Source organism: Mizuhopecten yessoensis, unplaced genomic scaffold (assembly GCF_002113885.1).
Source record: "Mizuhopecten yessoensis strain PY_sf001 unplaced genomic scaffold, ASM211388v2 scaffold716361, whole genome shotgun sequence".
NCBI classification, from domain to species: Eukaryota; Metazoa; Mollusca; class Bivalvia; order Pectinida; family Pectinidae; genus Mizuhopecten; species Mizuhopecten yessoensis.
The window spans coordinates 1,355,771-1,376,499 of NW_018480078.1; the positions used below are offsets into that span (position 1 = coordinate 1,355,771).

The 20,729-nt window shown below is 33.1% G+C and overlaps 1 protein-coding gene across 3 annotated transcripts; it reads right to left on the minus strand.

Moving 5' to 3' along the window:
* Positions 1-920: 920 nt before the first annotated feature.
* Positions 921-20,681, minus strand: LOC110443895 (nicolin-1-like). Of its 3 annotated transcripts, XM_021488345.1 has the most exons (9): positions 20,461-20,681; positions 19,141-19,170; positions 14,676-14,778; positions 13,645-13,745; positions 12,898-13,008; positions 11,440-11,514; positions 9,312-9,383; positions 2,887-2,991; positions 921-2,091 (listed from the first exon to the last, which is right to left on the minus strand). In XM_021488345.1, exons 1-9 carry the CDS (start codon positions 20,590-20,592, stop codon positions 2,050-2,052), a joined length of 771 nt encoding a protein of 256 aa, XP_021344020.1. In that variant the 5' UTR covers positions 20,593-20,681; the 3' UTR covers positions 921-2,049. The 3 variants fall into 3 exon arrangements, with proteins under 3 accessions (XP_021344020.1, XP_021344021.1, XP_021344022.1); XM_021488346.1 differs by lacking the exon at positions 19,141-19,170; XM_021488347.1 differs by lacking the exon at positions 9,312-9,383.
* Between the last annotated feature and the right edge of the window lie 48 nt (positions 20,682-20,729).

A 20,729-nucleotide genomic window follows, 5' to 3' on the forward strand; every position in this document is an offset into this window, starting at 1 on the left:
TCCTTTATTTTAATTTTTACACAGGATGCAAGATTATAGCAAATGTGGTTGAAATATAAGCAACTGGTCAAGATTTGCAGGTGATTTGACCTTCTGCCCCTGCAGTTGATAATTTAAATGTGTTAGTTTAAATGGCTATCTGAAAGGCAGTAGCAAGTTTGTGGACATTACATTTATATAGATTGAAGAGTTAATCAAGTTTTTAAAACTTTTAACTGTATATTTATGGTTAGAGCTATGGTTAGAGCTCAAAATGGGGATAATTGTAAATCCGTTTCTATCACAGTCCTTTCATGTTTTGGACAATATTCAATTTGAGACAATTACACAGTTGTGTATACAGTGAAAACAGTATCTCTTTCCTGTATGTTTGATTTGGTTTGGTTTGTTTGTGTTTTATGTCCGATTAACAGCTATGGTCATTTTAGAACATGCACGGTTCTGGTGGTGAAGGAAAACCGGAATACCAGGTAAAAAACGACCGACCTGTGGCCAGTACCTGGCCACTGCTCCATATAGGCCTTGAACCTGCTACCAAGTGGTGGAGGGCTAGTGATCATAGACGGTGAGATTCCTTAACCACTCGGCCACTGCAGCCCCTTCCTGTATGTTTTAGGGAGAGTGGAAAAGTATGAGTTATACATGTATATGATATTGCGCGATGGCGGAGTGGTTAAGGTGTCTGCTCGATTATGATCACTAACCCTCCACCACTGGGTCGCAGGTTCGAGGCCTACATGGGGCAGTTGCCAGGTAATGGCCGCAGGTCAGTGGTCTTTCTACGGTTACTCCGACCTTCCTCCATCACCTGAACCTGGCACCTCCTTAAATAACCATAGCTGTTAAAAGGATGTTAAAAACAAACAAACAAAACTATGCTTTTCCACAAAAAAAACTACCAGATTCTATTATTTTTTTTATAAATAATCATTTATTTGTAAGAAATAGCAAAAATAAATACAATGAAAACACTTTCAATCCACTCTTTCTTAATCACTTTCACATTCATAATACCATACCTGTCATATATTATAGATTCATATCGAAGATGTTTACATGCCATGCATTAATCGAAAAAAAAGGCCAATGTATAACAGCCTTGTTATATTTCCAAACTCGCTTGCCGTTACTGCTAACATTTTCTAAGGTCTTATTTGTTTCTCTATATAGTGCCACTGTAAAACACACATGTGGTAGACAAACGACGGCAGTATAAAGGGGTTTGAGTGTAGTTAAGTATATCATTGATGTATTCATACAAAAATATCCTCAATCTCTCAATGGAAAAAAATCCATGTTTAGAATCTGAGAACATACAAAAATACATGGTTTTCTCTCAAACAACAAAATTTATAGATTGATAACTCAAAACACATAACAAATCAAAAGTTATTGTTTCACCAAGTATTAAGTATTCTCAATTTTTTTAAATAAAACATTTAACAAATGAGTTTCACATTCTAAAGCATGAAATTATTCAAAATGAGAAAAAAACGTTCTTTTGATGGCAAAAAATTCTATTAAACATCCTCAAATGCCAAAAACAGTGAAGAGTGATGAAAATTACAGTTTTCAGATTGAGCAAGTTTATTATTAGGTATAGAAATTTAATTTGGTCTGATAATTGGAAATACTGAGAAGTGTAACATGGAATTACTGTCACATTCAATATTTACCCTAATGACAGGAAACTATCTCTTTTGTACATGTCCCAAGTTTTTTTCTACTGATAGCTTCAACTTGAATGATTTGTTTCAATAAAAACAAAAAAGATAAATGTAAACTGACTTAAGAATTGTTTTTAAAATGTAACAACCATCTTCATTAACATGGTAAACTGCATGATTATGGTACTTTTTTTTCCTAATTGTCTGTTTGTCTGACCTGATCAAATTCAACTCACTGACATTCAGAAGTACCACACAGATGCAAATAACTCAAATGTTTTCAATTCAATGTTGACAGTATGCTCAAAAACACCTGTAGACTTTCTGAAATGTATTTGGAGTCGCACTACATATGATTTGATCATGCAACGACCGTCCTTTCTCATGTATACGAAAGCAGATTGATTTCGTAGCATCCATCCACCTAAAAGTAGGCAGAAAAAAAAACATATTAAGAGAAATGAGTTATTAGACAAGTATGCTAATGCATCTATGAAAGTGATTATTTTATTTTTGAAGCATGAAATATGCACAGCTTGATCATGCTTTTAATAAATATGAGTACAATGTAGAAAAACTCTGAACAACAGAAGTGCAAGCTTATTCATATCAGCAAACTACAAACGTTTATATTTTGTAATCGATGAAATGGTTTGTGAATTTAAAACCACCAGGAATACATGTTTCATGCTTGACATTATCACAAATAAAAAAGAAAAAGATCTTTTGCAGCTTACTGAGGCTTGTAAAATTGCAGCACAGTAAATGAATAGAAATGGTTAAATAAATCTGGCTGGTGCTCAATAGAAAAGGAACAAGATGCCAAGTTGAATTTCAACTGAACAACTAATGCAAGGGAGATAACTCATTAAAAAAGTTTGAGTTTATTTCTACAACTTTATTTATGTAATTATGATTTTTTCTTTTATTTAAGACACACATTTTACTGAATAAATTTTCCTATATGAATATATGAAATTATTAGCAGGATAGGAAGTAATTCTTCAGAACTTAATTCAGAATAAATTTTAGAATTCTCTTGCTGCATATATTTGTTAAAAACTATGAAATTATCCAAATATATGACATAAAAATCAAAATAATATGTACAGTTTCTTCATAAGTCGATAATAGAAATCAAAATCATTTTTTTTATTATTGTAGAATTTCTTATAAAAAATGTTAAAATTCTTATAATATGATGCATAGTTTATCTTACATCAAATCTGCCGAGAGCCCTGTCGGTCTGATTGGAAGCAACACCCTCGGACAGTGCCCACAGCTGTTGTAAACTGGCAGAGATGGCGTCCACACTGCCTATCCCCTGTAAAAATAGAATCTCAGGATTAGCCATTTCTTTTAAGAATGACTATATAAAAAGTACTGTAATTTTGTTATCGTTTAATTGATTTGTACAAAAAATTCTAAAATCAGTACAGTTGTTTACAAGTTAAGAAAGACTCTGAAGATTAACATCGCAAAGTGAAACAAAGGAATTATGCACAGCTTGACAATTAATGCCACAAGTCTGCAGAGAGACATATATATTTATATATATATACCGTATATAACATTTACGTTTTATTATGTCTGTACTTTTACACAGGTTAATTCTTGCACATATTCAACATTCTGCTTCTAGGTAAAGGTGAAATATTACTGTATATATAGGACTGTGCTACGTACATCCCTGACATGTTGTATATTACATAAAGATTGATTTAGTAACCATGAAATAATGGATATTTTTGTATCTGAAAAGTAGACAATGATTGAAAAGCAAGAGGCGCTCCGCTGTGTTACCATATTCCATGGCCATGCAACAAAGTTTCTATTTATAGCAACAGTGACCTTCACTTGAGTTTGAACAAAAAGCTATTAAACCTCTAAATCTTTTCGAGAAACTAATGTACCAGAACTGATGAAATTTAATATTTGCCTTAATCACAGTACAGTACTAGCCTTCAGCCCAATTAAATTTTATTACAATATTAGTAAGAATATAAAGGAAATACCAGAAGTGTAGATTCTGTTTCTCTGAAGTGTGCCACTGTATTGATTGAGATAAGGGGGAATTCTCTCTTACTCAAAGCTCGAAGGCAACCATAATTCAATGTACAATAAATATAGAAACCTGCCATATGTGGATAGGTGTTAGTGTGAAGAAAAAAAAAAAATGTCTATAATCTAAACAGAATGCAACAAAAGAGTAAATATAAAATTCTATCGATCTTCCTTAATGACAGGTTTATAAACAGTTCCAGTAACCATAAATAATACAGCATTCACATAAAATCAGTGACTGCCCCAAAAACCACAGGAACCCAAGAATTTGTTACAGTTAGTGATGTTTGGACTTATCCTGAAGTGCAGAGGAAGTTTGTCGGAGTTGACTTTCCAACATCATGAGCTTTCCACCTACCATCAATAGGGATGTCATGTTACCGAGAATCAATATAAACCCCTGAAAATGTCTATTATGAATCTCTGCACATCAGGATAGGTCCAAACACACCAACTGTAACCAGTCCTCAGGTCCCTGTGCCAAAATCTAGGCATCAGAATGTATCCTTTATCATAAGCTAAGTGAACAAAAATACAGGGTTGAGAGTCACCTTGCTACCATTATAAACCTGTAACCAAACTTTTATAAAACCCTGACCATCAATCTTAAATGTGTTCCCGCTAACTCAACATCCCCTGTTCTGGCTAGGAGATATTTCAGTTTCGGTTTCTGTCGACCTTTGGTGCGATGCTGTAATGTCAAATTCACTATTTAAATTCACATCATGCAAGACACAGTTTGGATATATATCCTCAGCTGAAATATTAAGGTTTAAATAGCTTAATTTATTCAGATATTTTAAAAATGCTAATCTTTTCTCGATACTGGTAATCCGTATGTCAGGGGTACATAGTTTGAGGATTTTTTTTTACAGTACCCTGCTATAGCCACCCTGCTATAGCCAAGCTGTATATCCTTTTCATCCATTACGCAGCTTTTTGTCTTCTGGTTATTGTTTTTAGAACAAGGAAATTCAGCCACAAATTCAATATTCAATATCAAAATACTAAGAATACATTTTCTAATTATGGGTACAATATACTCCAACAGTGTTAGAGGTTTTACACATCGAAATACTTTTGACAGGCGCTGTCGCCAGCAGCCTCTTATATTATAGGAGTAGGGTACAACATAACATTTTGCAAGGCATTTGCAAACTGATTTTCGGACACCTCAACCTATCGCATTAACATTAGATTATATTATACAAGTGGAAAACCACTCTTTATAAAACAAAACATAGGAGTAACATGATAAATACATAATTACATACTTTTATGCTAGGTATGATTTCGATTGGTCCAAAAATATATTTGTCTTGATACAGTATAAGAAGAAATGTTCACTTGTGAAAACATTTGCATTTTGACTCTAAAATAGTAAATCATGAAAGTTTCAACTTGGCAAGGTTACTGATTGACCACAGTTTACAGACGATATGAGACTGCATGAGTATATTGGCATTTAAGCTGTTTAATAATGAGCAAATTTTTTATTTTACCAGAACCTTTTGCTGCGATATCTGAAATTCATGCCATAAGCATCTTATCAACCAAGTTGATAAATTGTATTTCCCACTCCCAAAAGTCTTGTGGACAGCACAGTTATTCAGCTAAATCAACAATGTTTGATTAGCTGGTAGAGTAAAATTTGTGTAAGTTTTGAAATACATACGTGTATATAAATATACTTTTTAAGATAATCATATAAGTGCAGACTGGTAAATTACAAAGAGTGATACATATGATTAAATGGTGATGTTAACATGAAAAAAAAAAATATATTAAAAAAGGTCTACATTTACACAAAAAAATGCATGAAAGTCTTAATTACAAATGTACTACAAAACCTTGTTATAATCTACCACCTCGCTTACTGCCAGACTCACCTTGCCTTTTTTTCTTAACAATTCCTCTATATCTCTCGATGTACTGCCAAAACCCTTTATAATGCCTATTAATGTCTAGACAATGGCAGTATAGCAGTGAGTTATTACTATAAAATATTTAAAGAAATCCTGAGCATTTTAGTAAATAGTTCAGATTTAATTTCATGGTCTCAAAAATACTGACACTCTAACAGTTATACAAATTATGATATTGTATGACTGCAATTTTATGCATAATCGATGCATATATTGACTTAAAATAAGCTTGATGTCAATATATCATCTAAGTTACAATGAGGGAATCGGAACAAATATACATTTTATAAATACATAAGTGGTATGCACCAAAACAAAAATTGTTTGGTCTCATGTCTGGGATGGAGGTATTCCATTCATCTGCTAAAATTATGCTACTGAAGAGAAAAATGAACTGTAAAACAAGGGCTATGCGTACCACTAACAGAATAAATAATGTTGGTTTGATCTCTGAAATAAAAAAAAAATCTGAGCCATACCTGGATACTTGTCATTTAGGTGTTACAATATTGCTAAACATAGCATCTGTTGGTCAATACACATCAATAATTAACATTTAAAATAATATCACTAATTATCATTATCCTTTTGAAGAAGTTGGGAATGCCAAGGATTAAATGTTAAAAAACTACCTAACTTTTGAATTTTAAGGAGACACGGTAGTCTAGTGGTAGGATGCCGGGCTCGTGACCGAAGGGTTGCAGGTTCGAGTCACGCCACGGCACTGTGTTGTATCCTTGGGCAAGATACTTTACTCTGCTTGTTCCAGTCTACTCAGCTGTAAATGGGTATATGGTTGGGCAGTGCTACAATTGTAGAATGCTAGCTATGAGCGCCAAAATGGCAGCACCGGCTGTATGCTCCCCAGGGAGTTGAGAAAGATATTGGCTGGTTGCAAAGGCCATATAACCAAGGATAATAATTTGTGAACCACTTTGAGATGGCCTACGAACTAGGTTGTGATAAAGCAGTATATAAGAACCTCAAATTATTATTACTATTATTATAAGTTACTCTGAGGATTGTACTTTATTTTTAAAATAAAGAAATCAAATGATGGTCTATCAAAGTTCCTTCTAAAAAAAAACTGCTAATAAAATACATGTACCCCAAAGTTGTGTCCTAAAATTGAATGACCTTCTCAAATTGAGACTGATCACAATATCAAGACCAGACACCACTGAATATTACACTGTTACATAAAACGTACATGATCCATATGGCCTGGGACCTACATCACAGACAATGACTTTATATAACAAAAGCTGGAAGCCATTACAACAATCTATGTCCATTAACCACTAAAACAAATTAGTGGGAATTGCGGGTAGGTGGCTGTGAAAAAAGAAAACAGGTGCTTGTTATGGAAAGTATTGCATTTTATGGACCAAATTCTTCTGCAGATAAATGCCCTTTACTTAATTGCGAAACAGATACTATCCTATGATAAAAACAAAATGATACCCCAAATCGTATGCAGGATTGAAAATAGTATCATCTTCCAATATACTGTTATATCTTTTACATCTAAACCATGTTAATTTTTTGCTGACGTTTTTCTATTGGCTGCACATATCCAGGAACTTCTGGTCATGATCACGGACATGTTCACGAGGGTTTGCAAAATTTGCGAATTTTGTGAATGCTTTAAAACCACGAAATTTAAACCCTGGTGAATATTTTGATATCTTCAGGTTGTTCGATGCTTGTAGTAGCAAGCACTCGTTGCGAAATCGACTTACAGAAATTTTAACCCTGCGAAATTTAATAACTTTACAGTATAAAAATCCGTCCTGTTACCTCATTATATTTATTTATTATATTTTTATTTAATCAGTCATTTCTTATAGCTGCTGATAAAAAATCATCAACAGTTTGAATTGACTTTTTACCGATACTAAAAACAAGAGGCCCAATGGGCCTGCATCGCTCACCTGGTATAAATCTCACACTTGCAACCTTAAAAGCGATCTAAAATAAAGCTACAGGCAAAATATCAGTATGTATGATTTAAGTCATTCAAAAGAACATGTTAAAAGATTTTAAAACATTTCACCCCTGTTACTTTGAAAGTCGACCAAGTCATTATGTTGAACAAGTTGTATAGCCTTTCATCTCAGTATGCAACTTGCAAAGTATCAACATCCTGGGACCCATGATTATTCAGAAGAGGTCGTTTAAAGATTTTAAACAAATTTGACCCCTGTGACCTTGAATATAAGTCAGTCATTCACTTTAACAAACATAGTAGTCCTTGATCTGACTAAATATCAACATCCTGAGCCTTTTGGTTTTTCAGAACAAGTTGTTTAAATATTTTGAGCATATTTGCTCCTTGTGACCTTGAATATGATTCAAGGTCATACGTTTAAATAAACTTTGTAGCCCTTCATCCTAGTAAGCTACTGGCCAAATATCATCATCCTGTGCATTTTGGTTATTCAGAAGAAGTTATTTAATGTTCTTCACATATTTGACCCCTGTGACCTTGAATATAGGTGAAGGTCATTCAAAACAAACTTGATAGCCCTTTACCCCAGCATGCTACTGGCCAAATATCATCACCCTATGCATTTTGGTTATTCATAAGAAGTTGTTTAATGTTTTTAGCATATTTGACCCATGTGACCTTCAATATGATTCAAGGTCATACATTTAAATAAACTTTGTAGCCCTTCATCCTAGTAAGCTACTGGCCAAATATCATCACCCTGTGCATTTTGGTTATTCAGAAGAAGTTATTTAATGTTCTTCACATATTTGACCCCTGTGACCTTGAATATAGGTGAAGGTCATTTAAAACAAACTTGATAGCCCTTTATCCCAGCATGCTACTGGCCAAATATCATCAACCTATGCATTTTGGTTATTCAGAAGAAGTTGTTTAATGTTTTTAACATATTTGACCCCTGTGACCTTGAATATGGGTGAAGGTCAATCATTTGAACAACTTTGTAGCCCCTTATCTCAGCATGCTACTGGCCAAATATAATCACCCTGGGCGTTTTGGTTATTCAGAAGAAGTTGTTTAAAGTTTTTTTTAATACAATTGACCCCTGTGACCTTGAATATAAGTGAAGGTCATTCATTTGAACAAACTTGGTAGCCCTTCACCCAAGCATGCTACTGGCCAAATATCATCTCCCTGGGAAGTTTGGTTATCGAGAAGAAGATGTTTAAAGTTTTTAACATATTTGACCCCTGTGACCTTGAAAATTGGTGAAGGTCAATAATTTTAACAAACTTTGTAGCCCTTCATCCCAGTTTGCTTCTGGCCAAATATCGACACCCTAGGCCTTTTGGTTATTAAGAAGAAGTCGTTTAAAGTAAAATATTGACGCCGGATGCCGGACGGACGGACGACAGACGCCGCGCCACGGCATAAGCTCACTTGGCACTTTGTGCCAGGTGAGCTAAAAACATTGGGCAGATTCATTTAAGAGAACTTAATTTATTCTAGGCCTGCAGTAACGAGAGCTGTAACACCTGAAGAAGATTTGAACCATAAAATGCAAACACATTTATCTAGGTGCACTACAAATGTATGTAACAGTGTTACAGAAGCAGTTCTTTAACCATCGTCCTGCAAAAGTTAAAATGAAGTCGCCGGCAGCTGAGATCTACAGTGGTATATACAGAGAAGCTTCCATCTTACCGCCACATTTCCCCCATTTTGTAGGGGAGCTAAATCCGCCTCATCCTCATAGCTTACAGAACTATCAAAGTGCTAAACAAACACAATTACACATCAATTAACAAGCTGCAATTCAGACAAATGGTATGTTACTAGGTAATGTTCCAAGGGCCTGTATCTTATCTGACGTACAAAACAAATCTGTATTTCTGGTAAGTATACGGTTAAATACCCTATAGCTACAACTCCTAGACTTAAGTGTCTAGCCTGAATTGTTTCAGGCAAATTGAAAAAAGAAAGTAAGAAAGAAATATTACTATAAGAAAACTAAAGGATTTTCCTAATTTTTTAGTTACACTAATTTACACAACTGTTATCACTTGTATATTTTTGTTTTGTCAATTTTGAACAATTAATTGCCAGACTTTTTTTTTTGCATGTCTATATTATATGCTGCAAGTACTGGCATGATATAGAAGAGATTTAATTTTATAGGGATGATCAAAATACCAGTAAAAATGGCCTGTTACGATGTTACTCTGATAGAACTTTAGGGATGAGTGAACAATTACCACTTAATAAAAATAGATGATTTCAAAAACTCCAAAGCACCATGGGAAAGTTTCATTCTAAATAAAAAATGTATTTTTGCCATATTTGTTTTTTTATAAGGTTTTGTGATGAAATGACATGGTCACGATATTTGCTGTAGATGATGATTTTTTTTCACAAAATCACTTTTCCTAAAGACGGTATTGAATGCTTAAATAATTAATTTGATAACAACAAAATTGCAATGTTTAACATTGATATGAGCCTTACTTGTGTACATTTCAAATGCCACCAGATGACATTACTATGAGGAAAAACTGTACATGTATGATGAAATGGGGCCAACATTTTTTTGGGGGAAACTGAGTTTATCAAAATGACGCAAAAAGTAGGAATAGTTACCATGGAAACACTAGACACCTCAAACTTTTTTGTGACCAGGTTATTTATTATACACATTTAATCTGAAAACATTTTTCAGTCATATTCGTACATAAATGATATTTTTCACTCATATTAAGGAATTTCTTAAAACAATAACTGCTTTTGTAAGTTTTTGCTATTCAGATATGTAACATCCTTCATTCTATCCTGACATTGTAAAAAAATATTCAGCTTAAGAGCTATCTTAATGACACTTTACACAACAGAAGGACCTACTAGTGATTTGTTTTCAGTATTTAAACAACTTTTTTTCCCAGAAAAGTATAATGTACCCATAATGTACATCTGACACTTGTAAAACTAAGAAAAAGTTATGTTTTACATAGTGTTTTCTTTCAATTCCTTAATATTAAAGTTTCACTTACTATTCCTATGTTCTGATAAAAACAAAACCTATAAACTACTATTTAATACAAAAAGCACTGTAGTGCCAATTAAGTCTAGATCTATTCTATGGCAAATAATCTACAGTTATCATATTAAAAGTACTGTATACCTTAATATTGGTAGGTTGCTGTATGGCCATAGAGAAAAAGAAAAGAGTACCTTTAGCATTAACTCAGTGTAATAGTCACCTACATTTATTGTTTCATAAAATTATTAAGACATTTAATGATATGCAATATCATAAATAACCAAGCATTATCCGTATGTCAGGGGTACCATAACCTAACAATTTCATAACATATAGTCAATGATTAAAGCATATTCTTCCTAAGATACCTAGTTTATATGAAGTGGAATCAAATTTAGGATATTTTGTATGATAACATTTTTTATTTTTTTTTATTCTCTATCATATTATAAAATCTTCAATTACCAGTGTCCTGTCTTGAATTTGTGTCGATTAATTGTCTAATGAGAAGTCACATTGTTTAGTTATGACGTCACATCTTTTGATAATATACCAGGCACTGATGTCACAGTGGGTGATATAGTTTGAAATTCACAAAAATACCATTAACCATTGCTATACTCTCGTTGTATAAAACAAAATATGATAAATAACTAAATGCAATATTACAAGTCTATAGATGTGATGTCAGTGTATAGTGTATACGGTATATGTTCTAGCTGACTCTCTGAAAACACATGCATGACTGTCAACTTTCAACTTTATTTTCAGCTTTAATTTACACCAATATCTTCTTACCTCAATCCTTTTCTTGCCGGAACTGTTGGAGGCCTCCTCAATAAGCCAGGCCGGTAAAGGCTGTGGTCGATTTGACTATAAGTAAAGTAAACAATTCACAAATCTATAAGTATAACACTATTATAGATAAATTCTCGCATGCAAAAGCATGTGTTGATGAAAATCTCGGTCTAAGTAGAAGACATAGCGATTCAAAACAATAGCAAATTTTCACCATCGAACCCATACCTGCTAACGTTCCTTATTTAGGAGGGAGTCTCCTTATTTTGGACCCTTACATTTAGTATTTCCAAACAGTGAATTTGCTAAACTATTCCTATTTTCTAATATTTTTAATGATCTTCTGAAAGAACAACTAAAAGATTACTCCAATTTTATTTTTGTTTTTAATTTTGAGCATGTGGAATCTCTCCAATGGAAATTTCAAAAGGTTCGCAAGCATGCACACCTTTTAATGAAATTAAGCCAATGTACAGTAATCAAATCTTTTTTCTTTTCTTTGTTTAACTATATAACTATTTCTATCACAATATATGCCCTGTGTAGAAATTAGTATTTTTTGCTCTGCTGCTCAGGGGCAAAACGTTTAAAAATAAAAAAATAAAACAGGTTATGAATAAAAGGGGCCAATCACACAGGTGGCCTAAGCTCTTTACTTCAGTTTACATCCTACTACCTTAAATGACCAGTAATGTGAAGTAAAAAAAGTGTTAGTTTTGGTACCAACTTAAGACCATATGGAGACATATATAGGTCTTGATTTATTTACTTTATCAGGTCAATTTGTGAGGAGGACATTCGCCTGTCTCATTAGCCTCAGGTAATACAAATTAAAGAACAAAGGCACGATCAGTATCACATGGTCTTAAGGTGGCACCAAACTAACATGTATAATTTGACTATATAATTAATTACCTGATCAATTAGTTAGTGAGGGGTATGTGTAGGCAGGATGGGGTGTTACCTGTGTACATGGCCTCAGGGGAGTATATATAATGTCTCAATATCATATGGATAGCATCCTGCTGACACCTGTTATTTGACTTTACCTGGTCTATTTGTTGGGCGGGGGTGCATGGGGGTCTACCTGTGTCAATGACTTGACCTCAGGTTTCACTACCATGCACTTTTATATATATATATACCCTCTGAGGTCAGCCCCACAGGTAGATTTCTGCTGTGCTTTCCCCAAACTGACCAGGTAATGTTAAACATCAGGTGTCAATGATTTAACAGCTAAGCATCTCATCATTTACCAGTAGCCCAATACAGGATATATGGTACAATTTAGATGTTAAAATCTGGTAATTCTAAATACTTCTCACAAAATCTGATTGTCAATTATCTTTAAACAGCATTATGTAAGCAGGCTATATAACTGTTGTTATGATAAAAGCAATTGTTTTCTACAGAAGACGAATTATAAATATATTCCTGATGTCTTGTGACAAACTGTACCTCTGATGAGCGGTAGAGTTTGATCTCCTCCAGTCTGAAGTCTTTCCACACAGGGGAGGGTTGCTGTAGAATCAGACGCATGCCTGTTAGCTGGTTCAGGTCGAAATTAAACTGCAAAACAGTCATTGTATATAACATTTGTATTAAGATTGAAGCTTAAGTTTTAGAAAATAAAGTCTTGAAGTTGAAATGATTTGGCCTACATCACTATATACATGTAAAGTATATAATTCGAAAAACATCTCTAGTATGTCGATCTAGACACATGTGATGTAGATTTCTAGATAAATCTTTAGTATATGTCTAGACCATTTCATGTACATAGTTCTAGACAATTTCAAGTATGTGTCTAGACCATTTCATGAACATAGTTCTAGACAATTTCAAGTATGTGTCTAGACATATGTGCATGATGTTCATACTACTAGACTATATAATCTTTAATACACTTCTATGCAAATTATATCGATATACATACTCTTTAATCATTATGCAAAACAATATCCTTTAAAATATATCCCTTTCATATCATATCTTCCGGCGACACAAAACTTGATAAATCTTACATGTTTCTTTGATACACAGTGAGTGAAATGAATCATTGAAAATGATACAACTGCAATCTTACATGTATACCCACCACAGTAAGATAAATGAGAAACAGAACATTGGAAATTTTGGAAAATGACACAATCTTACGTGTTTCTTTGTGACATGAAATACTTTCCAATAATGACACAATCTTACGTGTTTTTGCGAGACACAGAAGTAGTCCTGAGACCCTGCCTCACAGTGGGGGTTCGGCATCAGTCGCATCCTCCGCACACACGTCCGCCATTTTATCTCCGCTGTAAATAATGCAGTTGATAGATTTATCAGTGCAAAATTCAGCACCAGTTAACTTAGGTACTATGCATACATATCAATACCCTCAGAAAACTAGTTAAACAATCCTGGTACAAAAATCGCTTAATGGGATTTCAATATAACCTATGTACTCAAGCGTCAATTATGAAAAAATAATTTTCACTATTTGCATAACACTATCCTTGCATAAATGATTTAAATTTTAAGTTATTATATATTATATCTATCGGGCCCCTAAATTTTGTCTATTTCAACAATTTGCTTTGTGTATTAAATGTTTGGATCACAAAAACTAATTAAATTTTATATTGTTATAATTCTTTGAATGTCAGTGATTTCAAACAGCTCCTACAGTGATATATGGACAATAAACAGTGTTTTTTCGCAGACAAGGCAAAAACTGAATCGTCATCATCCACAAACATTAATTCTATTTCTTTTAAATCTAGAACAACAATCAGTCAACCATTGTACAGTTGTATTAAAGAAATAAACAAGACTGAATTATCTATAATATGCTTCTTATTTCATCATAAAGTTTCATGTTACAAAAATCCTTACAGGTAGTTCATGTATATGGATCTAACAGGTGGGATGTAACAGAAGAGGTAAGAATTTCAACCCAGGACCTCTGAACTGTAGACGGACGCTAAACTGAGCCCCCTGGTCAACAGTATAGTAATCTAATCAGGTAAAGTTATAAACAAGAAATAACTTGATAGAGGTAATGATCATATAAGACAAAACGTCTTTTAGATAGAGCCATGCATTCCATGGTATACATAGAAAACTTTTAAGAATGGTCTCAGTTTGGTACATATCAAAATCGGATCATTACCGATTATTTATCCGAATAATATTCTGCAAAAAATGAATGTACATGCAGTCTCTTGACAATGTATTGTACTCACGAGTACCAGAGGAGTCACTTCCAGGCTCTGGAGGTGCTGGCTTCTGCTTGATGCGAACGGTCAGGTAGGCTACATAATTGTTCTTAAAATGGATTTCTCCTACCTAATGTGTAAAAATAAAATAAAACTTTATATGATAAAAAAAAGGTCCATTAATGCTCCTGGCCCCAGGATCATGAAATTATCTTAAGTCTTAAATTGTCTTAAGTGATGTCATACATGATTGGCTAAGCAAAACTTAAGTCTGAGATTGTTTCATGATCCTCCATGGGGCCTGGATATTAAACACTGTCAACAGAATAAAGTTAAAATTTTACAGAATACAAATTTTAACCTTATAACTTGATTTACAAATCATAGGTATGAAGTATAAGGTAGCGATACATGTATAACCAAACTGCAACACAAATTACAGGTTTAAAGTGTAAAATAACATATATATTTTTACCTTAACAAGTATAAGTATATCAGGTAGCATATAACCTTAACTCTAACCCTTAATCACAAGTAAAGTATGTCAGGTATAATATATACATGTTCATCAAAAAACAACTTTTTTTATATGTACAATTAAAACTTCTTAATCTACACAAAGCTTATCAATTTATGATCAGATAACTGAAGAAGAACCTTTCCTTGTTTTTTTTCCATGATATGAACTCTTAAAGCCAAAAGCATTGCATAATATTACTTAAGGATCCCCATACCACTGTTTCAAACTGTAAGTAAATATTGGAAATCATTTTTTCTGGCATGACTAGATCTTTAATAAATAATTTCTGAAAAGAAAAACAAACCTTGCAAAACTTTTGTGAGAAATAATAGATTTAAAATAAATAAAATACAGAACAACAGTGTTCTGATTGTCAAAATTCAGCGGGACCAGATAGGGATTCGAACACTGGATTTCAGATTGTTATACTATCAATTGAGCTCTAACCAATAGAGCTACCTTAAGGCCTGGTCAATGGAAGTGTCCAGCTAGGTCAAACTGTGCTACAGTTACCATATCAAAACACAAGTTAAGGGGAAGTAACTGTATATTGAAAACAAACCACAGTGCAGTGGGACAGGGATCCTTAAATCGTTCCTGTAAATTCATGTTATATTAATGATGTATAGTCATCTTTAATTTTACATAGATGTAATTGATATCCTGAATTCTTAACAGAGTATCGGCAGATGTTTTACAAAAGCCACGTTGCACAACAACTGTATATGTGTATAATTATGGGAGAAGCCTGCAGATCACTGTGCCTGTATAGGTCAATCATTGGCAGATTTAAACAAAGGATACGAAGCAAGCATAGCAGGACGTAAAATGAAAAGATAGTATACTTGGCAGTACATAAAATCAAGTTACTTAAAACTCAATAATAATCTTCTGCAGTACAAACATATACATCAGCAGTTGGCTTCTTTCCTATAAGACGGAAGGTAAAGAGTTGTCAAATATTATTTTTCTGTTAAATTAAAGGAAATATCTCAGAATTAATATAAAAACAATTGAAGTATACCAGTAGTTGGGTTCCAGGTCATTTTTTGGGAGTTGAAACATTTTAATAATTATTCAAAATAATGTTGCAGAAGTGCAAAGTATATGACCTTTGTATATTTTCTAATCAAAACTACCAACAAATGAAGTGGTTTGAGTGATCTCGTTGAAATGGGTGATAACATTCTATAAATATTAACAAGAGATCTGAAAGGGATCTTGAAGCCCATCATCGTAAGATCTTCATAAGTTTGATCTTTTCCCTTCATTTCTTTTATGGTTGGATTGATACTCTTGTCAACAGTAAATGTATCTTGTTCTAAACTTTGATTAGAAATTCAATACTACTTGGTTTGAGAGTGTATTTTCAAAGTGAGGTCGTTGTTTAATGTTAACTTCTTGATAAATGGCGATAACAAACTTGAATTCTCAAAATCCAAGATGGCAGCTGGCTGGTGACTATCTTGTTTTTCCAATCAGATGAAGAGTGTATTGATCAGTCCATCAATTGATGATGGTGGGTGAATATCAGTGATCTTTACCCAATGATCGAGTGACACAACAGGTAAATCATAAACAGTCGATTATCATTGACATCAGTAAGAACTTTCCATAACATGTCCTAAAGGAAACTGCAGATTACTGAACAAGTACTGATTTTCATTGCATCTCACAAGGTTTCAAATAAAATTAACCCTTTCACCCCTATGTAACTTTAATAACCTCTACCATTAATTGATATGGATGAGTCCATTATGGTCTACAGTGTTGAAAGGGTTAAGCATTTAGTTTGTGTACAAATTGATTCTTACAAGATAATTAAACCTGCTTGAGTGTACAACATTTATGTGACCTTACAGTGACACAGGTGTGATACAAGCATGTGAAATTGATAAAACAATAATCTACATTGTACGTATATTAACTATAAAAAGATTGCAAAATGATCACAACATTTTCTATCATTTCCTGTGCACTCTCAAGTATTGGCATTGTCAAGTGAAAGCCACTGAGGTAGGATATGCCAAAGTTCAAACAGTTTGCTTGTTTCCAAATCTTCATGCATTCATTTTCTAAAAAAATGTCCTTTCGAAAAGTTAGAAGTTTTTTAAACTATTGATATGTTTAATTTGTGAACTGCTTTGAGACGACCTACGATCTAGGTCATGGTAAAGCGGAATATAAGAACCTCAAACTATTATTGTTTATTATCATTTAAATTGTCGTTTTATCTTTTATTTTGATATCTAATCATTTTTGAATATTTAATGCCCTGGAATAACCAAATGAGTAATCTGTGAATCATTTCTCTGATATCAACCATACACCATTCATAAGCATGCAAATTGTGCAAATTTTATTATTTTAATCCTGCTGTACCCACTATCACATTTGTTTTAGATCAATGGAAAATGTTTCCCTGCTTCTATATCCAATTATCCATATCTGAAATTATCCTAAGTATAACGAGATCACCATCAACAAGAGTCCCAATGGGCCTGCATCACTTGCTTGGTATCAAACCCTAAAACAAAGCTATATATGTAACAGGTAGAATATCAGTAACTTAAATATAAAGACTCGAAGTTATTCAAAAGAACTTGTTAAAAGATTTTAACATATTGTATTCCTGCGACCTTAAAAGTCTAACAAGTTCATTAAGTTGAACAAACTTTATAGCCCTTCTTCCAAGCATACTTTTTACCAAATATCATCACCCTGGACCTTTCATTTATTAATGAAAGGTTGTTTAAAGGTTTATGCACATCTGGGTGTGTGACTTTGAAAGTGGATCAAGGTCATTCATTTGAACACCCTAATGCTAGCCATTTTACCTAGCATGTCACTAGCCAAATATCATCACCCTAAAGCCTCTTAGATAACCATATAAAGAAGTTGTTAAACATTTTTAACAAGTTTGAGTATACTCAAATTGACACCTGAGACCTTGAATATGGATAAAGGTCATTCATTTGAACAAACATATTTGAACCTTGTGACCTTGAATATGAATCAAGTTTACTGATCATCTAACTTGATACCCATTTCTCCTTGCACACCTTAGGCCTCTTAGTTTTTAAGAAGAAATTGTTTAAAGGTCTTTTAGCCACTTTAACCCTTTGACCTTGAAAATTGGTGAAGGTCATTCATCTCAGCATGCTACGTATACTGACCAATATTATCACTCTAGGCCTCTAGGTTATTAAGTTGTTTAAAGCGAACAGTTGATGACGTACGAACAGACGCTAAACAATAATTTAGTGCAAGGATTTACCAGGCAATAACCACAAATGTACACATCAATTCAAGGATAAAGGGGAGATAATCATGCAAACAATGTTAATTGGCTCGATAGGTAAAATATCACTTGTTTCAAAATAAATATGTTTGATATTCATATTATCATCAATAAAATTTATATAATCAAAACAATCGGTAAACAAGTTTAAACTTTTGAATTGGAAGGAATTCAACTTCTTATACATGAAGTATGAAACAATTTTGTCTATAAACTTTATACAGGTAAACTCATCATGAATATAACATACATAGAGATTGTACATACTACGTATACATGTATACAAACAATACAAACATAATCATACTTTTAACAGCTGAATCAATCAACATCCATGATTGACAAACAACATACAACAGGCCACAGTTAATTACCATAAGAAGATACATATTAAATGAGTAGCAACAAATATTATAAGACCCAAATTGGTTTTAAACAAATTCATGACAAGGACATATCATTTGAAATCTGTTAACCTGATCTTCTGCAATCACGCTACATAAATGTCATTATAAGTATGACCCAGTCAGTCCCAATGTCCAAATTGAATTGTTATATATTAATAAGGAATATGAAGCCCGTATTATATCTTGATCTTACCACCAAATGTTACAAGGCTGAAATAAACTTATAACACCAAGGTGTGAGACAAAGAGATACGAAAAAATTACCCTGTCACAGATAGATAGAATGGTTGTGCTCTGTAAAAGAAAGATGGAAACAAAAGGATTTATATTAGGGTGATTCAAAAATCATGAAGATATGAGAAAAAGACAAGTTACAGGTATATTCTGCATGATGTTTACAAAAGGTTTTCATTTCATGGCAGCCTTAAAAGTTGAATTTCAAATATGCAATACAGTATGATTTTTTTTAAATGGTTTGTGTAAATTGTTCAGCAGAAAACAAATTGTGTAAATCTAAAATACATTCTTAAATTATACATTAATTAAATTTAAGTATTATGATGGAAGATATATTGACGGTTTTGCGAAAATGCTATCTTGGTTATATGTTTTGCTAGCTTTTATTCATTGCATATGAAAGTGTTGGGATCCAGAGTTGGCAATAATTTGGAGTTTTAGTCAAGAGCTATACACATAAATACCCTCACAAATAGCAGCATATATGGTACAATGCATCCAAGAATAGTTGTTTCCAATACTTATATATATAACCGAGTAAAAAAGTGTTTGCCCTGTAATTGCAGATAATCTGATTTAAAGTGTAAATACATGTAATACAAATACTAGCCAGAAACAATCTTGCTTATATTAGTTCACCTAAGAATTTAAATTTTCAATAATTCATTATTAGTGAAAAATAAAAACAATCTTGCAAATTTATCTGTGTTACTAGGGAGGAAAAATGTACGACTAGACAAGGGTTTTAACCCGGAACCCTCCGAACTCTAGACGGAAGCTCAACCTGGTCGCCGACGATTGACCTAGTCCAGTTCCGCTACATCTGTTTATGTCAGTTTCATACTGGTAAATGTATATTTAATGTTTTTATTCAGTGGTATTTTGAATATATGGAACCTAGGATGTAGTAGAAAAAACTGAAAAACTGAATCTGCATAGTCATAACACACAAATATTTACCAACTGATAATATTTAGTTTCTGTTCAATATTTGATTTACTTTAGCCTTAAATATCTCCCTTTTTCCTGATATGTACAACTATAAGTGTGTCACTATTGTTTCTTATGAACGTGCACTTTGTTAGGAAAATAAAGTATGGTAGAGGTAAAAAGTATCTTTATTAACAAGATAAATATTGGACTAGATGTTTGTCTAATTTAATAGTGCAAGTAAGACTACAGAAATGGCCTTTGAGTTTCAGATCATGTTTTCATAAAATTTCATCAGTATAAGTCTTTTGAGACAACGAGTAATAAGATAAAATTTAGGGAATATTATTCCCGGAATAATCTCTGTCAGTCTGGCTCACATTAAAATTCTCTCACTAGTCATGTCAGATACTGTACCTCTGGGTTTGTGACATTTGGAAAGGTAATATCGATGACTCTGCAGCCAGAATGAAATTCATTCTTCGCATCTGCGATGTTAAGAAGTACTGGATTCTTTATGGTACAATGGATCGGTCTATCCGAAGCCATATATAACAGGTGGCAGGCATAAATTGTGTTCTAAAATTACAAAATTGTTCAAGCACCTTGCAGTAGTAACTAAAGAAGCCTTCGGTGTTTCTTATATGCTTGACAGATATGATATCGTAAAACGTAAACGTGACTTT